The sequence below is a fragment of the Cebus imitator genome, unplaced genomic scaffold, assembly GCF_001604975.1.
Source record: "Cebus imitator isolate Cc_AM_T3 unplaced genomic scaffold, Cebus_imitator-1.0 Scaffold187, whole genome shotgun sequence".
Classification (NCBI taxonomy): domain Eukaryota; kingdom Metazoa; phylum Chordata; class Mammalia; order Primates; family Cebidae; genus Cebus; species Cebus imitator.
Genome location: NW_016107502.1, coordinates 2802013 through 2819714, shown reverse-complemented (window position 1 = coordinate 2819714; position 17702 = coordinate 2802013). Strand labels below are relative to the sequence as shown.

General features: G+C 45.1%; 1 protein-coding gene across 3 annotated transcripts in view; it reads right to left on the bottom strand.

Annotated features, from left to right (window-relative positions):
• ANO2 (anoctamin 2) overlaps positions 1–17702 on the bottom strand; it is a 384342-nt gene that overhangs the window by 289962 nt on the left and 76678 nt on the right. For all 3 annotated transcript variants that reach the window (XM_037744853.1, XM_037744854.1, XM_037744855.1), the window contains one exon: positions 7255–7353. In XM_037744853.1, the coding sequence (XP_037600781.1) occupies positions 7255–7353 (99 nt within the window). The remainder of the gene's footprint in view (positions 1–7254; positions 7354–17702) is intronic.

Below are 17702 nucleotides of genomic sequence, written 5' to 3'. Positions count from 1 at the left end.
ATATCTTTTTGAATGCCACTATTCATTCCATTACAAATTGACTTTGAAAGTACAAGCCTTGTGATGGTTCATTTTATGTGTCAATTTGACTGGGCCATTGGGTGCCCAGATATTTGGTCAAACATCCTGAGTGTATCTATGAGGGTGTTTTGGGATGAGATGAGCATTTGAGTCAGTAGACTGTGTAGGGCAGATTACCCTCCCTAACGTGTGGGCCTCGTCCAATCACTTGAAGGCCTGAATGGAGCAAAAAGCCTGACCCTCCCACAGGTAAGGGGAAACTCTTCCTGCCTGACTGCATGAGCTGGGACATCAGTCTTTTCCTGCCTTCAAACTTGAACTGTCTTGAGGCTGCTGGAGCTTATTCATTGGCTCTCCTAGCTCTCCAGTCTTTGGACATAGACTGGAACTATACCATCAGCTCTCCTGGGTCTCCATCTCACGGACTGCAGATCTTGGGACTTCCCAGCCCCCATAACTGTATTAACTAATTCCTCATAACATCTCTCTCTCTCTCTCTCTCTCTTTCTTTCTGTGTGTGTGTGTGTGTGTGTGTGTGTGTGTGTGTGTCCTGTTGGTTCTGTTTCTGTGGAGAACCCTAACTAATACAATAATACAAGCCTTAAATCTGGATAACTGAGAAACAAGGGGTGCTACAGCCCTGGCTGAGCAGAGTCCCTGAGGCCAGGCAGGCACCATGAGCCAGGAAGAGGTTCTCCTCTGCAGCTTTTGCAAAAGCCAGGGCTACCAAATCAGAATCTCCAGAGACACAATAACAAGGACATGAGACCAATTTCCAATCATTTCCAAAGCTAAATGGAATTACCTTTTCCTCCTAAGGGGTGACTCAAGCTAACTAAAATGCCAAGTTTCTTTGTTTTTTAACTGGAATTCTATCAGCTCATTGTGGAAACACCAATTTTTTTCACCCTGAGAAATAAGGCTTAATCGCAATTATATATGTTATCTGTTCAAGAAAAGATAAATTCATCTTTAATAAATGCAGCTTAGTAGACATAAACATTTCAAAACATGGTTCAATGGAAAAGAAACGCGTCAGTGGCATTTCTGCTTGAATCTTTATCTTTGAACCCAGTTAGATCCTCAGAAATTTGCAGACATTCCTCCCTCAACTACAGTTTAACATTATTACATCCTCAGTTGTATCCAGACTCAGTGTAAGCAGTGGCCACAGGAAGAACATTCCAAGAGTTTGCGTGAACTTATTACTGAAATCATAGTCCCTTCTATTGTTCCCGTCCTTTACAACAGGAAAAATTTGCCTCCTTTGGCAAAATAGACGCCGATTCCTATCGACCATGTGAGCTACAGTCCTTTCTGCCTTGGCTAGCAGGAAGTCCAGCGTGCAACTCTGTCTCATTTGCACCCATCGCCCTTATTTTTAGTTTCCACTATCATTATCTCCCTTGCACTTTCCTACTTCCCCGTCCCCGCCCCCCACACCCAGTTACATGATTCTTTTTATCTGTCCTTTTAAAAAAATGATCCATTGTATTCCTTCTTTTGGTTGTAATCCATCGCAAGTCCATTTTAGGAAACAGACTAAGATATAAACCAAGTAACCCCAGGTTAATGGGGGCAGACCCAACAGTAGAACTCCAGGTGAACCGCTTGTCATGTCTGCTGCCTCTCCCTTAAAATGGGTGCCTTCAGGCTCTGCCTCCTGCACCACGGGACCTCAGCAGTCTCCTCACTGACTTTCCCAGCAACTACACTGCAGACCTCGCACATGGAGCCATCGTGTTTACAGACGCCCCAAGGACCTGTGCTCTAGGAAACGGAAATCCCCAGCACATAGTCCAAAGGCCATCTGTTCTTGCATCTCCACAGATTTCTGGCTGCTCTGGCAGAGTTGAGGGACTGGGCCTGCTTCCCCTAACTCTGCAGAGAAGGGAGAAGAAAGTTAAAGAGCAGAAACAGCCCCACTCTTGTACCAACTATGCTACCTGCACAGCTTGCTATGAAAAACAATATCAACAGCAGTAATAATGGCAGTTCTCATGTGTCGTGTGTGCGTCTCTGCCAGGCATTCAGAGGACATCATCACCACTGCCCTCCACAGCGTGTCTTACTCCTGTTTTGGACATGCATAGAGCTCTAAGCCTGCATTCCTAAAAAGGCATGACCTGCTGGAAGTTAACAGCATCTACTTGCATGCAAAGGACACAAAAGCTACAGTTCTGGCATGCACCGAGGGACAGCAGCTGAGAGCCCTGCAATATCAGTCTCTCTATTAATAATTGCTACAAAAGTTCTGACAGATCGGACAAAAGTGATTTTTGCCCATCCCAGTCATGTCACTTATGGCAAATTTAGTGGACTCTGGCTGGATTAATATGATTTCCTTGACAAGGAAGTCATCCCTAAGAGCTTGCCCCGACCTTGTCTCTGCTAGCGGCTTAAAGAATAAGAGAATGTAAGGGATGAGAAATGGAATGTTCATTCATAGATACAAGAAAGCAAATGAGAAATCAACAGAGATGTTGACCATATCTCTGGAAGAGCCATCTTGGTATTGAGCAGACGTGAGAAAGCACCTGCTCCCATACCCCCATTTCAAACCTTCTCAGGCTGCTTGGGGCCAAAGGCCAGGCCTTCCCACACCCTCCTGTGCATGGATCCTGAGTGTCCCTCACAAAATGCTGGCTCTTCTGTTGTTGTTTTTGGAAAACAAATGCTTCCTTCCAAGTTTTCCCCTCCCAGTTAATATCTGTGCTCAGGGCTTGGAGTCCCTGGACACATTACAATGGATTTGTCCAGGTTTGAGATCTTGATTTCATGATTTCCTCCCCATCTTCCCAGTCTCCCCGGACCCCACTGAGTTATGCTCCAAGCCTCCACTGCCTGGAGGACGCTTAACTGATCCCACGTCATGCCTCATTCTTCCTCCATGCTCCCCCACCGCCAGGATGTGGCTCTCAGCAAATGTGGTTTTTTTTTCTCATTTTGGTCACTTCCCAAACCCATTTTAAAAAGAGAGCATGCCACCAGCCCCAACACAGTCCTCCACAGTCCGTGAGTCTTGTCCTCCACTTTCCACACTCCTCCATCAACTCAGGAACCGGGTTTAACCCAGACTCCCAACCCTGGGATCAGAGCCTCAGATTAATTTTTGCAAACATAGCATCCTGCCCAGCATACCAAGTTTTATCCCGCCTCACCTGTGTATGGTACTCTCTGTGAGCTCCACTACAAGCCATTGTATTCTATGATACAAAGAAGATCTGGGGCCAGGTGCAGTGGCTCATGCCTGTAATCACAGCACTTTGGGAGGCCAAGGTGGGACGATCACTTAAGGTCAGGAGTTCAAGACCATCCTGGCCAACATGATGAAACCTTGTCTCTACGAAATATACAAAAAATAGCCAGGCATGGTGGTGCGCACCAGTAGTCCCAGCTACTTGGGAGGCTGAGGCAGGAGAATTGCTTCAGCCCAGGAGGCAGAGGTCGCAGTGAGCTGAGATTACATCACTGCACTGCAGCCTAGGTGACAGAGGGAGACTCTGTCTCCAAAAAAAAGGAAGGAAGGAAAAGAAAAAGAAGAGCTGGGGCCATGTGGCAAAAGGAAGCCAAAACAGTCCACCTGTGTTGAGTCTTGGACCAAGAAACTTTGGGAAAAAAAGTTCTTTCTGTTTTATCTGTAGCCTTGGAGGGGCAACAGATGGCTTTGCCTCTCCCCACTCCCTAACCCACCACGCTGACCAACAGAATTAGTGCTGAACTAATGAGTTACTACTTGTCCCATCAATGCATTGATGTCTGGGCACCTGCACGCCTCCTGTCGGCACCCTGAGGGCATGGGTTGTTTCTGTTTCCTCAGTGCCTTTCCAGGGACTTTCTTACACAGGGAGCACTATCAGTGCTGCCTGCCTCTTTGGTCAGAAAGGAAGTTGACTGGGGGACTAAGAATTGAGAATACACATTAAAATATTTCAGAAAGCAGACACCACAAACTCCTGCATTTACACAGCACTGGTTAAGAATCAGATCCTTATAATAACCATCTAAGAAAAATAAGACAGGTATGAACATGCCCATATCATAGATGAAGCAACTGAACCTCTGAGAGATCTCTGATATCATCTGATATCATGTGTGATTTAGGGATATCTTTTCTGTGATAATTGTGGAACACGGGCTAGAAAGTCTCTTCTTCCAAGGACTCAACGTACACCATGTCTACCAAAATAGGAAAGGGGAGAGAAAACCAGAGATGGCTGCTAATAGTATGTTCTCACCCTGGCCAACTCATTTACAAATTCAAGTGCAGGTACTCCCTAAACTACAGATGTAAGTTCCAAACAGCTAATATATAGGGGCACTGAAACGCTGAAGGCCAATGTTATTTATGCAAAACTATGCTCTAAAAGGCATAAGCCTATGAAAGGACAAAGGAGAGACCAGAGGGGCCAAAGGCAAGCACTACTGGAGGAGCCAAGTCCGGAACTGAGGAGGAGAAGGAGGCAGAAAGACAAGAGACATGGAAGTGTCTGGCCAGGCACAGTGGCTCACGCCTGTAATCCCAACACTTTGGGAGGCCAAGGTGGGCGGATCACAAGGTCAGAAATTCGAGAGCAGCCTGGCCAACAGGGAGAAACCCCGTCTCTACTAAAAATACAAAAATTAGCCAGGTATGGTGATGCACACCTGTAATCCCAGCTACTGGGGAGGCTGAGGCAGGAGAATTGTTTGAACCTGGGACGCAGAGATTGCAGTGAGCCAAGATGGCAGCAGTGCAGTCCAGCCTGGGTGACAGAGTGAGACCCCATCTCAAAAAAAAAAAAAAAAAAGATGTGGAGGTGTCATAGGGTGTACAAAGAACATAGAGGGAGGCTGGGAGGAGGCATCAGAAGAGGAAGGTAGAAGGAAGAGAGAAGAAAAGGAAAAGCAAGAGAGTGGGAAGATGGGAAGGAATGCAAAGAAGGCAAATAAGCAAGGGGTGGTTGAAAAAGGACACGCTTTTGCTATGTCTCTAGGTTCTCTCCTGAAAGGATCACCCTGGGGAATAGAAATAACAACATGGGCATTAGAGCTTTGCTCACCTCCTTTCCAAGGATCAGCAGCAGAGATTAAAACATAGGAAACATGACACAGATAGAATGAGATTAAGAGAACATTACACATTCAGATAAACCAGAGAAAGGAGAATAATATATTGGAGTTAGACGGAAGACAGAAAAAAGTGGCATGATAGGGTTGGCCAAAACAGGACCCCACCAGCAGGAAGCGGAAGCTTCCACCCAAAGCTGAAACTAGTATCACGTTGCCAGGAAATCCAGAGGACATTAGTTAAGGAGGAGCAGAGATCCAAAACAAAGATGGCACCCACATTTGAGGGCAGCAGCATTAGGAGAGAGAGGACTGAAACTAGGAGACAAGAAGCACAGCAGTGCAATTGAAGGGGAAAGACACAGTGTGGTCCTTGTGAAACTAAGACACTTCAGGTATGTGCCCTCCCCCCAAAAAAATCACCTTTTCTTGGGAAAATGTTTGCAGCTAATATTCGTGTTTGTGTTTGTTCATTGTTTAAACAGCATTTGTCCACCTGCCGTGGAGTTATTATCCATTGTAATAAATCTCCAAGAATAGAGCCCATAGACTTTATTGTTCTGAAGTAGGGGACTCATGATGGTATCAGACACATGCTGGTATTTGATGAGTGGTTTTTGATGGAGGTAGCAGAGCTGTTGGTGGTGAAGATGGTGTTAGCCAACAATGTAAATCAGATGGCACTGACAGTTGGGCGTGGTGACGAGGGGGCAGGTGATCATAGTGGTGGTACAGAAGGCAACAAATACGGAATTCTGTTCATGGTGGGGAGCATGAAAATTATGATGATGATAGTTACAATGAGCAAGATGATCTTTGTCGTGGGAAGTCACCACTTATACAACTACACTATGGAGGCATGTGGGGAGGGTGTGGTGTGTGTATGAGAAAGGGAGAGAGAGAAGAGGAGGTGGAGGGGGAGAGAGAGAGAGAGAGACCACCCCCAGTTCACCCATGGTTAAACTAGAGTGCCATCTGCCATAGGACCCTCCCTAAGACACATCACAGATGGTCAAAATCAGTAGCCATTCCTTTCCCCTAAAATACCTGAAGAATGGAGTATCTGCGAGCATACGCCTCTTTTGCTAGATTTTGTTACACAAGGAGACATGTCACCTGGAAATTCCCTGAGTAGATTTTTTTTTTTTTTTTTTTTTTGGTAGACATGGGGTTTTGCTCTGTTGCCCAGGCTGGTCTCAAACTTCTGACCTCAGATTCTCCACTTCTCCCATATCTAACCAGAGGCCAGGCACAGTGGCTCACACCTGTTACTCTAAAGTCCTGGAATTTTTGATGGAGGTAGCAGACCGGTTGGTAGTGAAGATGGTGTTAACCAACACTGTAAATCAGAATGGTGTTGCTGACTATAACAAGGGCACTGAGAGTGGACATGGTGATGAGGGGGCAGGTGCTGGAATTCCAAAGTGCTGGAATTACAGGTGCGAGCCACTGTGCCTGGCCTCTGGATAGATTTTGCTTATTTATAGACTATCCTGCATTAATTAAAAAAAAAAAACTACCTCAAACATCATCACCGCCTCAAACTGTGTGGCTGTCAACCAGATGTGCATCAGAACCTCCTGGGGAATTTTTTGCCTACCACTGATAAGAACCTCATTCTGTACCAACCAAGTAGATCAAATTCCCAGAGACGGGACACTGGCATGAAAATTCTGACAACACCTACCAGGTGATCTTAATCAATTCACCTGATTAAGAACCTTCTGATTTACAGAAGAGACAGGTGAAACCCACCAGCACACAGTATGTAGTGGCAGAATCCTAACCAGAATAGGTATCCCCACAGCAAATTTGGTGCTGTTTCCCCTGCATGCTACAATGCAGTCAGCGTGCCTTGCAGCCTGCTCTCTCCTCACTCTGTTCACTAAAGCGCCTGGCCGTACTAGGACCCTGAGAAGACAGAGAAAGGAGGTGAAACAGAAAAAGGAAGAACATGGACAGGGACAATGTATTGCTTCTCACGGAGCAAACCCAGGCAGTGATCTGAGGTGGGAGGATCTCTCCACCCCGACTCTTCCCTGTTCCCCCCACATCACGGGCCCCTGGGGAGGCAAGTGTGATTTCAATTCCACAAAACCCACATCCCACCTGGCCCTATTCCCAAACTATTTGCATCCATCCGGCCCTCAGGAGGCCCAGAACCCAGGAGAAACATGCTCATACTTTCTTGGTAGGAACTTTGATCTTCAAGAATTCTGCCTCTCTGGCCAGCACCTGCCACGGGGCGTGTATCCGGACAAAGATCGATCCCTGGCTTTTATTCTGCAAGGGACAAAGAAAGAACAAACGGAAACACTTGTAAGGACATAGCTTAAATTCCTGGTTCTCCAACTCTTCCACACAAGAAGCCCGACCCATTGTTTCTTCAGTTTCTGGTTTTTGTTCTCTTTAAAATTCACCAGGGACCAGTCCCTTCCTACCCGTACTCAGTTCACCAGTCTATTTCAAAGATGCTGTCACAAAAAACAGCAGGATGGTGTTCCCAAAATGTGGCCCCTGGAAGTTTGGTAGCTTCAGAGGAATAAAAAACAAGTTAAAACAATTTTGGTCACAGATTTGAAATGTAAGCAATTATGATTTTCACAGAAATCTCATTACGCTCTTAATAACAAGTGGTTGGTTTTCCTCTGCCCGCATTCCGTGAATAACCTGCAACTTGTCTCTATTCACACATTTTTGTCGTTTATTGTTCAAGTTTGTATTGTTATTCCACTATCCTGCTGTTGTTATAGCCCCAAACCACAAAAAGTGATCCACGGAAGCCTAGAAATAATACTGTAAGTCATAATGGCAATGGTACAATGCAAAATAATATCATAAACATAACTCATAAACAGGGCTCCTGTATAAACACAGAACACGAACCTATGTTCCAGGATAAGTGATTGTGTTGTGTGTTGATTTCTCTCAAAAATGAAAACTAAGGAAAGCAAATGCAGTGATGAGTATTTGAAAGTCAGGTTTGATTGACCCAGCAATTCATCTGGCCCTTGTCACCATGTCTGTTACAAATAGGTGTCAGCTTAGGAGAGAAAGGCAGCCTTAGCTTCAAATAAACACTCACTTTTATTTTTTATTTTATTTTTTTTTTTTTTCAGAAAATTAAGCACAAACAGGGGAAAATACTTTCTGATATGAATTTAATTCATTTTGTCACTGAAGAACTAAAGAGGACTGAAACCAAGTAGGAAAAACTGTGATAGCACAATCCTTCATTAAGTACATCCTCTGACCTTGGGTTGGTATTGAAGATTACACAGAAAGTCTTCGACTCACAGGCTCTGTCTGCGTTTTCAGTGTGCCTGGCAGAGAGATGGATGGCAAATAGAAGGCTACTTCCCCTCACTGAAGGGCATTGTCTACGGAGGTGCTCACATGTGTTTTTGAAATGATGAACAAAATAAAACAATACTTTATAGCACTCATTAATGCAAGTGAAAACTATTTCTATTATTTTTCAATGGCAGCTCCAAAATATGTGCAGTAATTCAAACGTTCAGAACCAAACCTCACTTTGAGGAAGAAAGCTCGTGACTTACAAGGCAGGAAAAGGAAGAATAAACCAAGATTTCACAAGGAGATTGGACGATGGTGTGAAAGGCTTGGATAGTCTAGAGTTTGAAAATACCTGAAAATAACAATCACCACAATGCATATTTACTGAATGTGTTTTATGCTCCAGCTGTGAGTTAGGTGGTCACGTGCATCAGCTCACACAATATTCGCAACTATGCCGTAAGGCCAGTACTACCACACCTCTCTTCCACAGCTGAGGAAACCAAGGCAGGGAAAATGGCAGTGACTTGCCCAAACTTATACAGATAGTGCAATAAAAATAGTTTTCAGACATGACAGTCACCCAGCATAATTAGGAAACACAGCCAGGGACTGTAACGCAACACAAAGACATGTTTTTAGGCTACAATCAACTCAAAGAGTTGATAAGGAACCTATGTGGCAGCCCTAAGATGAAACCTTCCCAATCCCAAGTGTGGCAACGTTCTGACAGAATACTGGAAGTGGCCTTCAGCAAGACATTGCCCCAATTTTCATGTCCATCTTTGGTTATGCAGAACTACCAGGCAGAATCATCAATCATTTGCTGCTACTTCTAACTGTCATTTAAGCCTTTCCAATGTAGTGAAAATACAGGGTAAGGAAAGAAACCATCTGTGAAGCTGACCTGGAAGCCCTCCATCACAGCCCCAGAAATTATGTTTTTGGTGAAAGAAGGCAAACAGTATCATCCCTCTCGTGAAGATGAGATCATGACTATTATGAATGTTAACATATTACCCTTTGTCTTTATTTTCAAATTGCGATGAATGCTATTTTAACTTTCTTTAGAGTTGGTGGCTCAAGTGGGTAACAAATGTCCACTAACTGGGTACAGATGTTCAAAGTTTGAGGAAGGGTTGGGAGGGCCAAGGGTCAAATTCTAAGACCTTGGTGGCAGACTGCTAGTTGTCCCCTGACAGCCGTTCTCATGTCCTTCTTGTTTTTTGTTTGTTTGTTTGTTTGTTTGTTTGTTTGTTTTTTGAGATGGAGCCTCACTCTCTCACCCAGGCTAGAGTGCCGTGGCGCAGTCTCGGCTCACTGCAAACTTCGCCTTCCAAGTTCTAGCAATTCTCCTGTCTCAGCCTCCCACTCAGTGCGATTACAAGCATGTGCCACCACACCTGGCAAATTCTGTATCCCTAGCAAAGATGAGGTTTCATCCTGTTGATCAGGCTGGTCTTGAACCTCTGACCTCCTGATCAGCCCTCCTCAGCCTCCCAAAGTGCTGGGATTACAAGCGTAAGCCACCGTACCCATCATGTCCTTCATTTTTAACAAGGCGCATGGCCGTCCAGCATTAAGACCACATCTCCCTTGCAATGAGGTGTTTCCATAATAATATTTCTGGCCAATGTCTCAGAGGTGGAAGTGTCTGATAACCTTCTTCAAAAACAGCAAATAGGTGCTTTTTGCCCCTTCATTGTCTTCCGTTCCCTTAACCTGCTGCCTTGAAGATGGACCCACACATTTTAGACCTTGAGATTAAAGTCCGGGCCAGACAACAAACACATAAAAAAAAAAGGCTCATCATCACTGGCCATTAGAGAAATGCAAATCAAAACCACATTGAGATACCATCTCATGCCCATTAGAATGGCGATCATTAAAACATCTGGAGACAACAGATGCTGGAGAGGATGTGGAGAAAAAGGAACACTTTTACACTGTTGGTGGGAGTGAAAATTAGTTCAACCATTGTGGAAGACAGTGTGGCGATTCCTCAAGGATCTAGAAATAGAAATTCCATTTGACCCAGCAATCCTATTACTGGGTATATATCCAAAGGATTATAAATCGTTCTATCATCAAGACACATGCACACGTATGTTCAATGCGGTGCTGTTTACAATAGCAAAGACCTGGAACCAACCCAAATGCCCATCGATGATAGACTGGACAGGGAAAATGTGGCACATATACACCATGGAATACTATGCAGCCATAAAAAAAACAATGAGTTCCTGTCGTTTGTAGAGATACGGATGAACCTAGAAAACATCATTCTCAGCAAACTGACACAAGAACAGAAAACCAAACACTGCATGTTTTCACTCATAGGCAGGTGATGAACGATGAGAACACCTGGGCACAGGGAAGGGAACAACACTCACAGGGCTCTTTGGGGGAAGTGGGGGGTGGGGACAGTGGTGGGAGCGGGGAGGATGGGGAGGGATAACACAGGGAGAAATGCCTGATGTAGGTGACGAGGGGAGAGGGGGGATGGAGACAGCAAACCACCATGGCATGTATGTACCTATGCAACAATCCTGCAGGATGCAGGACGTGCACATGTACCCCAGAGCCCAAATACAATTAAAAATAAAATAAAATACAAGATCTGAAGCTAATAGCAAAAAACAAAAAACAAAACAAACAAACAAAACAAAAAAAAGTCTGGGCCAGAAACAATAAAGTGTCAAGAGAGAAGCTGGGTCTGGCTCTAGGGAACTCCATAGCAGCCCTGGGCTGCCTTGTGGATTTTTTTTTTTTTTTTTTTTTTTTTTTTTTTTTTTGAGACAGAGTCTCGCTCTGTCGCCCAAGCGGGAGTGCAGTGGTGCGATCTCAGCTCACTGCAAACTCCACCTCCCAGATTCAAGGGATTCTCCTGCCTCAGCCTCCTGAGTAGCTGGGACTACAGGTGTGTGCCACCACGCCCAGCTAGTATTTTAAGTAGAGACAGGGGTTTCCATGTTAGCCAGAATTGTCTCAATCTCCTGACCTTGCGATCCACCCACCTTGGCCTTCCAAAGTGCTGGGATTACAGGCATGAGCCACCACCCCTTCCCTTGTGGATTTTTATGTGAAAGATAGAACTCTACCTTGTTTAGCCATTGTGATTTTAGAGGCTCTATCAATTGCAGCCTAATCTTACACTAACCAATGCACAATCGTTTCCCAGTATGGGATTGTTAACTTCCTCCAGCAAAGCATACTTCTCCACTCTCCTCAAAAGGAACTTGTTTCAAATGAAAACAAACGCAGGAATGCAGTTGTGTGGATCGAGTCATGTTCCTTTCATGCTATGCAATATTGTTACCTTCTCATAAAAAGGAAAACATACCCTCCAATTTGAAATATTAGCTGGTGTGGCTGGCTATGTCTCCAAAGAAAAAAACAAATCCTTAAAAGCTCCAGAGCACAGCCATCACCGAATGCATCACCCAGGAATCTGAACTTGAAGGTTAACCTGTATCGACTTTTAAAAAATTCTCCTCATCCCCTAAGCCAGTCTGACATCCCTTCTGCTGTATGTGTGGATGTGGGCTCTTTCAAGCATAGTGGAGGAGTGGAAGAGCTTGGATGGAGCTTCCAAGTCAGAAGAATAAGATCTGGATCCCTAGTTATTGTGAATAGACCTGCAATAAAATAGGGGTGCAGGTATCCCCTTGACATACTGATTTCTTTTCCTTTGGATGCATACCCAGGAATGGGATTGCTAAGTCATATGCTAGTTCTATTTTTCATTTTTGAGGCACCTCCATTCTGCTTTCCATAATGGCTATACTAATTTACATTCCCACCAGCAATATGTGAGAGTTTCCTTTTCACTGAATCCTTGCCAGCATTAATTTTTTTCTCTATTTTGTAAGAGCCATTCTAACTAACTAGGGTGAGATGATATCTCATTGTGATTTTGATTTGCAATCCTCCATGATCAGTGATGTTAAGCATTTTTTCATATACCTGTTGTTCATTTCTGTCTTCTTTTGTGAAGTGTCTATTTAGATCCTTTGCCTAGTTTTTAATTAGATTATTTGTTTTTGGCTTTCGATGAATCAACCTAAATGTCCATCAAGAAAGGAATGCATAAAGGAAATGTGAGAGATAGATAGATAGATAGACAGACAGACAGACAGACAGACAGATAGATAGATAGACAGATAGAGAGACAGATAGATAGATGATAGATAGATAGATAGATAGATAGATAGATAGATAGATAGATAGATACCACCCACTGGAATCATATTCAGCCATAAAAAGAGTGGTAACCTGTCATTCACAGCAATATGGATGAGCCTGAAGGACATCATGTTAAGTGAAATAGGCCAGACACAGAAAGACAAATGCCACATGTTCTCGCTCATATGTGGAAACTAAAAAATATTTGAGCTTATGGAAGTAAAGCATAGAATTGTGGGTATTACAGGTTGCGGGAAATGTGGGGAGGGGAGGATGGGGAGAGGTTGATTAATGGATCCAAAGCTAAGCTAGATGAGAGGAATACCTTCTAGTGTTCTGCAGCACTGTAGGGTAAATAGGATTCATATAATTTATTGCATGTTCCCAAAAATTTAGAAGAGAGGATGGGGAATGCTTGCAACACAAAGAAATTATATGTTAGGGGTGAAAGATATGTGAACTGCCCTGATTTAATCATTACATGTTGCATACATGTACCAAAATATCACTCTGTACCCCCTAAGTATGTAGTTACACCAACTAAAAACATAAGGGAAAAACATATTTGTGACAGCATGATTTCTAATAGCAAACTACTGGAAACCACCAAAATAAATTATGGAACAAGACCAGAAAGGGGAAAAAATTATCTAGGTGTATAGCTTGACTTATAGTTTAGAGAATCAAACACAATCAGTATTTCCCACTAATTCCAGAATCTTCACGACCTGAAAATAAATGGAGACCTAGGCCTCAATGATTTAAAAAAAATGATTTGCCTCTGGAATTTTGCAGCTGTGGGAGCTTCAGCAAGCCACTTAACCAAATGGGCCTCACCTTCTTTGCCTGAATAAGGACGGTGAAAAATGTTACAGGGCTGTTTTCAGAATTGCAGATGAAGTAGGCGAAGTACCTGCTAGTGTGCCTGGAATGGGGAATGTTCAGTAAACGTCAGGCATTGCTATAACAATTGGCTCTACCCAGGTAAAGTGGCTGCTTCTTGACCGCAGGACAGTATCTGAAACTTGGTTTGCCTTCTTCAAGCACCTAGCACGAGGCTGCACACACAGCAGATCCTCACTGGGGAAAACAAGTTCCCGTTAGATTAAAATTACGAATGAGTGATCCTGGTTCCTTTATTGCCTTGCATTTTTTAAATTAGGTACAAGATTTTCAAAATGTCCCACATATCCTAAAAGAAATCGCAGATTCAAAACATAGTGCATCTCCAGAATTGGAGGGCAAGATGAGAAAACATAATCTTCTGAAATGGACAGGAAATTTAATACAATATTAAGAGATTAGCCATCAGAGGCTGTAATCCATCCCTAAAGAAAATGTTAGAAATAAGTAATCAATATGACTGGAGGGGCTCCCAAATCTCAACAGGCAACTAAAACTCCAGTTCATATAAAATGAGCTGTAACATATAATTTGGTCCTTGTCATCACAGAAGGGAGAAACAGGGCATAGATATTTCTGTAGGAAGGCCCAGGCCCGTCAGTCTAGGGTAGGTAATTTTTCCAGGGGCAAGAAATGTGAAATATATAATAGGGCAGGAAATGTCTCTAGCTCAGTTGAAATGTCTCAAAAAAAAAAAAAAAACTATGCAATCCTTTCACTGTGACTCCATTTTCTTGTCTCCCAGGCTGGAGTGCAATGGCATGATCTTGGCTCACTGCAATGGCCTCCCAGGCTCAAGCGATCCTCTCACCTCAGCCTCCCAAGTAGTTCAAACTACAGGTGTGCGCCGCCCTACCCAGCTAATTTTTAAATATTTTTTTAGAGATGGGGTTTTGCCATTTTCCCCAGGCTGGTCTCAAACTCTTGGACTCAAGCGATTCACCTGCCTCAGCCTCCCAAAGTGCTAGAATTACAGGCATGAGTCACGATACCTGACCTGCCCATTTCTTTTAACTCATGATGTCCACTAGTTTCCCAAACCTCTCCTCCACTAAGTAAACTGGTAGATAACTGAGTTCACGAAAAGGCTAAAACAGGCCCCATCTTGAACCTGTGCCCTGCCCAGTCTGCTGACATCTCGCTCCCTCCCTGCCTCCCTTCCTCTCTAAAGTTGGCTCGACAGCAAGCCTGATGATTTGCTCATGGTCTAAGGCACCAGCCCCTCCTTCCCTCCTCCCCAGGTTCCAGCACCCATCCCTTCTCACTGTCATGTGACTGTCCCACCAGCTTCCCCCCCTGGAGCCTCTTCACACTCTATCCCTGCAAAGCTCCTCATCATCTCCTATGCCACCCAACTCCTATTTGAGTCTCAGCATAAACAGAATTCCTTCCTCAGGGAGGCTCTTCCTGAGCCGTGGATTATGCTTGCTCCCTTCCTCTTGCTTGTACAATTCTTTGCCTTTCTCCTTCATAGCACGGACCCACTATCACAATCATTGTGTCATTAGGCATCTCCTACCCTTCTTCTCTGCTAGACCTGCAGCTCCATGAGGACAAAGAACCAGTCTGTCTTGTTGATTGTCTTATCCTCAGCAGCCACCACAGTCCCTGACATATAGTAAGTGCTCAGTAAATATTTCTGGCAACTTCAGTACACATATACTGCATTCTTAGTGGATTCCATTTGGATCCTATGACCAATTTCTAAAAATTGGCTACCATGGCCCACAAAGTAATTGGTGACCTTTGGCCAACAGAATTTAAATCTAATTCAGTTTTGAGAAAACAATTCAGTTACCCCTAAGTGTCACTTCTGAATGTTTCTCTCATGTTAACAGCTAAAGTTATCAAGTTTCCACCTGGCCAGGAGGCATTTAAAGATTGTGGAGGGCCTCTCCATCCTCCTGGTAGCCCTAGGTGCTCACTGCATTTGCAGACCACCGTTCCTTTTCCTAGAGGCCAAAGGAATTGACATAGCCTTACTCGTGCTCACAAAACACAACCTGAACTGGGTATACTTTAAAACTTTTCTGCCTCAAAGGCTTCTGGGGGTGTTGTGGCATTAAGGAGAAGAATCGGAATACTCTGGAAAAGAAACAAGACTTTAAATATCAATCTTTGGTGCCTTCACTCAGCAAGCACTAGACTGGCATGGTACCAGTCAGCATCCCATGCTGACAGTTCAAGGCAGGGCCAGCCTAGGGGCACAGAGGAATTTCAGAATGGTAAACTGATTTGGCCACAGGACTCTGGAGTTAGAAATACCTCCAAGCACACCTAACACATCTTTCTCCAGTAACAAAGGAAGACCTGCATCCCAAGAGGCTGAACTGCATGATCATAGACATACAGCTAATTATGAGCAGACCCAGGCCTCCCGGCACCAACATTCATCCCACACTGCCATCCCTGAGGGCTGCTAAGCATCCACGGCAATCCTGCAGCCCCTCCCTCCACAAGAAATTAGGGAGGGAGGGGAAGGAGGAGTGGGCTAGGGAGTGAGGGAAAGAAGGGGTTCACACCCCCAGCCACCTCTCTCCAGCACTCCAGACCCCTAGCAGAGACTGGAGGCCGCTCTCCTGGTAAAGTTATCCTCATTGTTTATGTCTTACTGTTGTTATCCAAAGCTTGCATGTGGCTTCACAAGACCACGTCCTCTCTCTAGAGAGACAAGAGTGAGTAGGAGGCAGCCCCAGCCAAACACTGGAAACTGATACTCCTCAGGCCTCCTTCCCCACAGCCCTGCCAAGCCACCTCCATGCTGACCCCAGGGGCCTCAGTGTACTCTGGTCCCGGGCCCTGCTGTGAGCTGAGAACATCAGCTGCAGCACATCAGGGCCCGGGAATGGCACTGCGAGGGAGGGTAGGCGGTTGAACCTGTAGGCGATGGAGGGGCAGAGAGGAGACAGACTCCCTTGGACTCCCCTAAGGCATCATCAGCGCCCCCAGCACGCCTGCTGGGAGCCCCACACTCAGATCATCATGACTGAAGCTCACACAGCTGGAGGATGGGGGTGCTGAAATACGGCCAGGGCAGCCATTGTCACAGGCAAAGGGGGAGGGTGAAGTGTAGCCTTGAGGCAGAGGGCTTTTGAAATGAGAGCCAGAATTCATCTGAGACAGGCCTCCTGTCTGCTCCGTTTGAGGAACACCACAGTCTACCTGTGTCATCGCGAAGACCGAAGCCTTAACTTCCCTTTGGCTCTCAGGAACTTCCAGCCTCTGATCAGGGGCAGGCTCTGCCTCCTCCTGAGTGAGACACAGCGGTTTGGGATTAAGCACAGGGAAGAGCTTCCTGACTAGGGAAGGAAAGATGGAAATTCGCTCTCCTAGAAACTCCTGGATGAGAGCAGTGGAATCTGCTCTCTAACCCTGTCCTCCATAAGTCAAGGTGAAGGTGGCCATTAATCAGGAGAGGCAGAAGACAGGACCAAATGCCCACCAAGCTCCATCCCAGAGACCCACCAAGACCAGCAGCAGGACCCTTCCTTCTTATGGAAAAGATTTCACCTGCTTCCCAACCAAAGACCGGGGACAACCCAGCCAGGTCCTATGGACACGAACACTCAGCTACTCTTGTCATATTTCTCGGTGCCAACCTGGGCAGACACCCAGAAGGGGTGATCTCTGGACTTATTGCCACAGTCTCCACGCTGTGTAACACACATCATTGCACTCCAGCCAGAGGCAGCCCAGGAACAACTCCTCAAAGCCCAGGTAAAGAGGAAGCAGTGAGGGGAGCCCAGGGAGACTGAGGAGTCAAACCCTCTGATATGGCCTGACTTTGTCCCTGCCCAAATCTCATCTTGAATTATAGCTGCCATAATTCCCATGTGTTGTGGGAGGGATGGAGTGGGAGGAAATTGAATCATGGAGGCGATTTCTCCCATGCTGTTCTCATGGTAGTGAATAAGCTCACAAGATCTGCTGGTTTTATAAGGGGAAACCATCCTTTTTTCTTGAGATGGAATTTTGCTCTTGTTGCCCAGGCTGGAGTGCAATGGCACCATCTTGGCTCACCACAACCTCTGCCTCCCAAGTTCAAGCAATTCTCCTGCCTCAGCCTTCCAAGTGGCTGGGATTGCAGGTGACCACCACCATGGCTGGCCAATTTTTGTGTTTTTTTTTTTTTTAGTAGAGTCAGGGAGGGGAAACCCCTCATAGGCTTCTGGGGGAGTTGTAGTATTCATTTTGTTCTCAATTCTCTCTTGTCTGTCACCATGTAAACACGTGCCTTTCACCTTCCC